Genomic DNA, 7474 nt, shown 5'->3' on the forward strand with positions numbered 1-7474 from the left:
CAGTAAGGGTTTTACTGCTAAAAGCAATCTTTTCAAGACAAACTTAGGGTTATTGACTAATTGTTGTACAAGTAGGCAAGATAATATTGTATAATTAAGCAAGTTTGGAATAATAGCGTGTAATATAATATATGAGGTTTATTTTTCATAAATTCTGTTGATAAATTATTGTATTAAAAAGTGATATTAAAAGAAACTTATAGATGTTTAATACATCTACAATATTAGTGGAGATTAGAGATGAATCATGTAATTTTGCATTAATGCATTTTTTTATTGAAAAGGTGGGTCAGTTAGCCCCTCGTGATGAATACACCTGGAAATCAGCACGATGGTTTCCAGGGGGGGCCACGTGGAGGTCAACCTGATAGGGTATATTGTTAGTAGACTATTAGTTCCATACTAATAGTAGCGTAAAATATGTATAAACAACGCGAAAGTTTAAAATTAGCTAGTTTACAAATAATTACCAATTAAAAAAAAATTACGTAGCACTATAACAACATTATAAAAATCTCTATAATTTTCTAAATTATACGAATTGTGTAATCAAAATTAGTATAAATTAATTGTTATTACCATGTAATGACAAAAGTAGTGTCCGACCGAAACAGGTTTTACAGCCGAAACCGAAATCAAACTTTCGGCCTTGGTCTCAGTTTTGGCTGATACCTTAACCGAAACTTACTGAAATATATTTCTTCTCTTCTATACTGAAAACTAGTGTAATTATTTACACAAACACACATATAGGTAAAGGGTAATAAAACACTAATTAAACCATGTAACAAATATGTCATATATATTTATATGTAAAAACATTTTAAAATTATACTTACTCTTGGAAGTAAACTTAAAAAAAACTAAATTAATTTTTAATACGAAATCACAATATTAGTAAAGCAAATCAAGAAAAAAAAGCGGGACTTTGTAGATTTCTTCTCGTGGACTAGCTAGATGTAATTTCGTGTATTAGAAAAACTTAAATAAACGGGTGTGGATGTGGGTGTGAAGGAGTGGTTGAATAAAATTAAGTAATTAAAGATCACACAAAGTAAAATCACAGCATATACTTAGTTGTTTAGTTGGTAAAAAATGTTAATATAAGAGTACAGAATGTAATCCAATAAGTATTACCTATAAACACGCAAATCCAAGTAATACCTAAATCAAATATTACCTATTTTATGTGTCGCTTAAATATAAAACTCAACAAAACGTTGTTAAATGCCTACTAATTGCCATTTAAATAAAGTAATGTTTATGTTTTATTAATTCATAAATAATCATTTGTATTTGAATGTCATGCCAGAAGTACAAGTAAAAACAAAACAAATCCTTACGTGTATAACATAGCCTCTAGGGGGAAAAAGATTGTTAGCAATGGAGTTTGACAGCCCCATTGCTAGCAATATGCCTTATTAGGTCGACCTCCAGGTGGTTCCCCCTGGAAACCATCGTTAATAATTCTTGTTGAATTCGTCACGATGGGTTAACTGACCTGCTTCATCTTCACCTGTCATCCTTCACTGGTGCCTCGCTGGTGTATGCCGATGGCGCGGGTGGAGTTATCATTCCATTATCACCCATTTAAAAAAAAACATAACCTCCACTCAATACGATAGCGCTTCGAGCTATCCATCGTTAATCGTATTGAGTGGAGGTTATGAACTAGTTAACTGAGTTGGTGTCGGTGCGGCGCCAATTTTAGGCCGAAACCGAAACTAAGGCCGAAATAGAATTTCTGGCCGAAACCGAAACCGAAAGTTCGGTCGGACACTAGACAAAAGACAGAATTAATTTATTAAAGTAATTTTTAGTTCCTAAATTGTCTAGCAGAGGCAGCACTAACGAATTATTAAAACAATCTATTTAGTTTGTGAATAGGTATTTTTGTTTTTACTATTGCCCCACCATTGTATTATAGATTAGAACAGTGTTTCCCGACCTTTTTTGTGCCATGTCCAACTTGACATTTCTAAAATTTTATGCCCCCATACATAATTTTTCCCGACATTTTTATCATCCATTTTTTAATCGCCTTAATCAGCAGTGAACAGTTAAAGGCTAATATGAAATGAACATTGAAGTCTGTGTAATACTCAATAATATCTCTATGCAACACCTTTTCTACAATGTTTCTAGCAAATAAAATTTCATTTCATTTGTGCATATACCTATATAAATATTATGTTTATATTATGTAAAAAAAATAGCAACATACAAATAATAATTCAATTCTTATTAAAAAAAAGATCCATTTCGAGAATTTTGTCGGATACATGCCACGCCAAAAAAATGGCGGTAATTTTTTAAAAATTGTGTATTTATAATTGTATTTTATGTTTAAAATTGAAGATAATTATCGGTTATCTGATTTCTTTATTAATTTTATTTTTTGTCTTATAATTTTTGCATGTTTTTAATGGGAAAAAAAACTCTTTTTTATTTATTATTTAAATATATATACACCAAGATAAAATGTATACGTAAGTATAAACAACACTAATAAATAAAAACGAGTCAGCCAATTTGATAATTAGCTGACAAAGAGTCGATTTATTTTTAAGGATTTAGAAGATTTATTCTACAAAAAAGATTTTAAAACGAAAGTGTCTAGGGAATATTAAAAGGTTTTCAATGTAAGTATCACGGGTATGATTTATTATTCTATGATTTATTTTTATAGGAAAGTTATAAATAGTAAGAAGTCGAATGTAAATTTGTAGAAAATCTAACCATTAAGGTAAGCACCTAGTATTCACACAGCTCGTGCTATATAACCACTTAATACAAAAATTATAATTATAGATTTTTATCTAGTCTATAGTATATAGGTAGAAAATTAAACAATCTTATACAAAAGATATTTTAATCGGATATTTGCTTCACAAAATATTCGCAAAGGAACATAAACATAGTCTATTTTACTAAATTTGATTTAGTGAAATGTTATTGCTGAACACCTTGTACTTAACTAATATTTTGTATAGTACCGTTAATTTTTTTAAAAAGATAATTATTTACTTGTATAATAAAATTGTAACTAGACTATGTCTGTACATGAGAGATATTTGAGTGAAATTGTCGTGTTCTTGTGAAAGATCAGGCAGCTTACTACGAGCAATAGAACCTAAAACGATTTATGGAATTGTTGTCTGTATGACTGTTCCGCAATCACGTTAAAACTACTGTATCAAATAGAATGTGGTTTTAGAAGTTGTTTTTGAAGGTCTAACTTAAAATTTGGTGAATTTTATTTTGACATGCTGTCTAGAAGTGGTACCTACTTTAAAGTCATGCGTACGAAATTGCGGCCAGAAGCTAGAATTTTATAATAAAATTTCATTATTTGATGTTTACCGTGATTTCATGATATCCCTAAGTTTCTGTGGATTTTTATAGCTATTTCTTTAGGAAAGCAACAATTATTTTTATTTTAAAGTTATTAGGTTACAACTCGCCGCGTGTTTTATTTTTCGAAAAGATTAAAACGACACTGAAAAATACTCTTTGATAAAATACACTGTTGTTGGATGTAACGAATTCATTGCTGCTAACTGTAACGTATTCACTTAATTTGTGACGTGAAGATATTTAGAAGCTTATTTACGTTAGGTTCTCGATAAACTAAGGGGTAATTATACTCTTTGAGGTGTACCACCTAGTATGGAGAATTTTATTAACTAGCGGTAACACGATTAGATCTGAGGTTAGTCCGCAATTCGTTACACTAGAGGTATGTGTTCATAAGGAGGAGATTTGGATTTAAATACTTAAATAGGTACCTATAGAGTTAAAAGTAAAACCTGCAAAAAAGTAGTTCCAACTGACCGATTATCGGTACCAATTCTGTATTGGATATTCTGTAGAATTGTAAATGTGCATCAAGTTTTGGACCTAAAATAGGCTAATAAAATTGTTACAGAATCCTATATAAAAAAAGTTTAAGTTTTAAGAGATGACAATTAACGCAATCATTTAAGTAATCTATGAAAATTTATCTGAGTTACCTTGTCATTTAAATTTTTTTTATATCACTGAGGTGGCAAACAAGCATACGGCCCACCTGATGGTAAGCGGTTACCGTAGCCTATGAACGCCTGCAATACCAGAGGCATTACGCAAAATTGGGATGCACCGACTGTAATGACGAGTTTTAAAGAAAAAAAATTTGTTTGACCTTCTTATTGTTCAATATCACATATATTGTAATTGTCACTCTTATGCCGCCTTTTCAAAGGCGTTCAAAGAGTTTACAAAACAGTTACAAAATTGTCATAGTTCACCTAAATGATCGCATTGAATCCTATCTCTTATAAGCCATAAATAATGCAATGTGAAAGTCTATAAGTTGAAAGAGGTGCGCAGAACAAAATCAATGATTTTATACAACATAATTGTAAGGAGAAAGCTAGGTTGGAGATCAGTGTGTCCACTGTAACCTAAAAGCTTATTTTTAAAAACATTTTTTTTACTTATTTAAAAGCTTTTTACTGATATTAAAAATTTGTTCTTTGCTGTAACTTTCTTGTGACCACAGTAAAAAGGATTTTAAAAACAATTCCATCACATCAATTAGATGAGATCTCATCTAAAGCAAAAATAAGTAGCTTAAATGTACAGAAAACAACATTTAATTATCCTACACCTGGGAAGCATATACAATATTTATTAGAAGTGGCAATAAGTGAAAGATACTTCAACAATACATACTTTATCAGTACTTTAGAAGTGTGGTTCAAATCAATAGTATAACATTTGTAGATATTTATATTATTACATCATATCAGGGATAGTTTACCGCCATTCTGAGGTACAAAAAAGTTTTTTTTTATACAACTTAGAATGGCAAACAAGCTGACGGCCCATCTGATGGAAAGTGGTAACCATCACCTATAGACATGTGCACAGATTCTCCAAGAACACATTACTATTAATATTAGTAGTAATTTAGATATTAATTACTAACTAGATAGATAGTACAGTAATAGTACTTACAGCATTAAAATCTTTTCTGGTTTTCTGTTGTTGGTATTGTTGTAGTTGTTTTTATAAGTATACTAGACCCCAATACAAAAAAAAAAAATTGTGGAACTTGTATATACATCATAAAGCAATATATCAATATATACTTTCATTGAGTGTGTTATTGACTAGTGTTAATATTAAGTATAAAATTAATGGAATAATATTTCAAATAAATAGACATTATTATGTACCAAGTACATCATGTCCAGAATATTGTTCATGCTTTCAGGTAGTTACACTTTTAACATTCATCAGGTAGGGATTCTGAAAAATTTGATAATTAGTCATCTTAGTAATAACTCTTACTTTGAAATGTTCTAGTCACCTTGAAGGATTTTTTTTTTATATATAGTTCTGTAATTTCTTTATATAATGATTAATACCCAGACATATATGTTGTATATTCTATTAATGTTTGTGGATAATTGTTACTGGCTTAGGATATTTATGTCATGTAATAACTATTAAGTTGTTATCCTAAATATAAAAAAATAAAATGTGAAATAAAAAAATGATAGTTACAATCTGCTTAAATCAAATCAATTATTTTGGCTTTTTTTTTTTAATAAAAGGAGAATACAATAAATCCCTCAATTGATTGTCCCCCACATGAATATAATTTTCTCTCAGGGATCACTTTTTTTTATACATCTTAGAATGGCAAACAAGCTGATGGTCTACCTGATGGAAAGTGGTAACTGTTGCCTATAGACATGAGCAGTACCATGGACATAACAGAGTATACTGTTTCGCCCATGATACCCCCCCAATGTGTTACCATTCCTGAGGGCTCAGGTGTTATTCCTCTGTACCCAGTAAATTCACGCTCAATTCAATTCACTTAGATCATATCGGATACCATTGCCTTAGAGGCACTAACAATCTGCCCTTATAGACTTAATGTAATAAGAAGAATTAAAACTTTATACACATTATTTTATAATTATACTACCTGGCAAACATTGCTTTACTTTTACTGGTTAAATTTTTTTCTTATCAGAATAAAAACTATCCTATCTCTCAAGTTGCAGCAGCAAGCAGCACATTTTCAAAATTTTAGGTTAAGTGGTTTTAAAGATTAGCATGAATTAATATTATAACATCAATTTTCTATATATTAAGATTTGAATTTAATTGTTAAATTTATATATTAAGTGGGTATAATTACATTAATCAGTATACACTAAGAAGAAATAATAGCAATGAAATAGGTTGGTATTATATATTTAATTTATATACATTCCTTAAAAATTTAAAGAGTGACTTTAAATAATAGTGTGTAAAATGAATTCAAGGAATGTTCCACAGAAAATTTCCCTTCCAATTATTAATGTAAAGAATGGTTTAATGATAACTCAGTAATTATTTGAATTTTGAAACCGAATATGTATTATTAACACTTACAATGAAATTTCGAGCAATAAATACTGACAGTAGTAGTATTAAGGTACATTATTTATAAGGTGTTTGAAAATTTGCAGAACTATACAAATTCACAAAGTCATGTTTATTTTATAACATCAAAATAAATTTACATAGACTTACTGTAAATATTATTATAAATAGAACTAATATTTTTTTTATATAGCATCAACTGCATCTGCTTCATCTTCTGAACTGACTTCGTCTCCAAATTCGATATCCTCATCCAGACCATCCACAGAATAGACAACAGTTTCATTGATGCGCACTGTCTCTGGAAATTCTCCATAAGTTTTTAGATTCCTTGCCTCGTCAGGAGTGTACTTCAAGATGACGTCTGCTTTGGCATCTTGATAATCTCGTAAACCGATTAATATGATATCTCCTTGATTAATCCAAACCTTTTTTCTTAATTTTCCACGAATATGACATAAACGTTTTATGCCATCAAAGCACATGGCCTCCAGGCGGCCATTACCGAGCATCTTTGTGACTTGGGCGTACTCTTGGCCATCTTCTTTGAAGACTAACTCACGTTTTTCTGTTTCATTTTCGTTTTTACCTCTCCTCCTGTTTTTACCACCTTTTCCTTTGTTTTTCGGCATATTTTATATAATCTTGAGTACAAACATATACAACTAGACTATGAAAACCTCATGAATTTGTTGAACAACGACAACTAGTTTGGTTTACCTTGACAGCTTGCAGACTTTTTAATTTTGTAGTAATTTTTAGTCTATGGATGAAATTTATTGACACGATCGCAACAGTGATGCCAACATTATAAACGTAAAGTCTTTAATTCAATGTTTTTGGCAAAGACTAAAGTAAATTACAAACATGTTTGTGAAGTAAATATAAGCACTAGAGTATCTTTGGTATTTCTTTAGCGTTTTTTGAGTCAATCATATTTTTCTTTTTTATTTTTAATAGGTACATACTTGGCTCAAGAATTTACCTATTTAAAAGTAACCCTAACCATAAGTAAAAAGTTTGAAGTCTTTTTTAATGTACCGAAGTG

The 7474-nt window shown here is 30.0% G+C and overlaps 1 protein-coding gene across 1 annotated transcript; it reads right to left on the minus strand.

Moving 5' to 3' along the window:
* Positions 1-6239: 6239 nt before the first annotated feature.
* LOC113517334 (eukaryotic translation initiation factor 1A, X-chromosomal) lies at positions 6240-7180 on the minus strand. Its single transcript, XM_026901989.3, has one exon. The coding sequence runs from the start codon at positions 7056-7058 to the stop codon at positions 6612-6614; it is 447 nt and encodes a 148-aa protein (XP_026757790.1). The 5' UTR covers positions 7059-7180; the 3' UTR covers positions 6240-6611.
* Between the last annotated feature and the right edge of the window lie 294 nt (positions 7181-7474).

Source organism: Galleria mellonella, unplaced genomic scaffold (genome assembly GCF_026898425.1).
Source record: "Galleria mellonella isolate WM207_F2 unplaced genomic scaffold, CSIRO_AGI_GalMel_v1 utg78, whole genome shotgun sequence".
Taxonomy (NCBI): Eukaryota; Metazoa; Arthropoda; class Insecta; order Lepidoptera; family Pyralidae; genus Galleria; species Galleria mellonella.

Bases quoted from the DNA above. Each gene is read 5' to 3' on its own strand.
- LOC113517334 (XM_026901989.3), bottom strand. From the start codon at position 7,058: ATGCCGAAAAACAAAGGAAAAGGTGGTAAAAACAGGAGGAGAGGTAAA.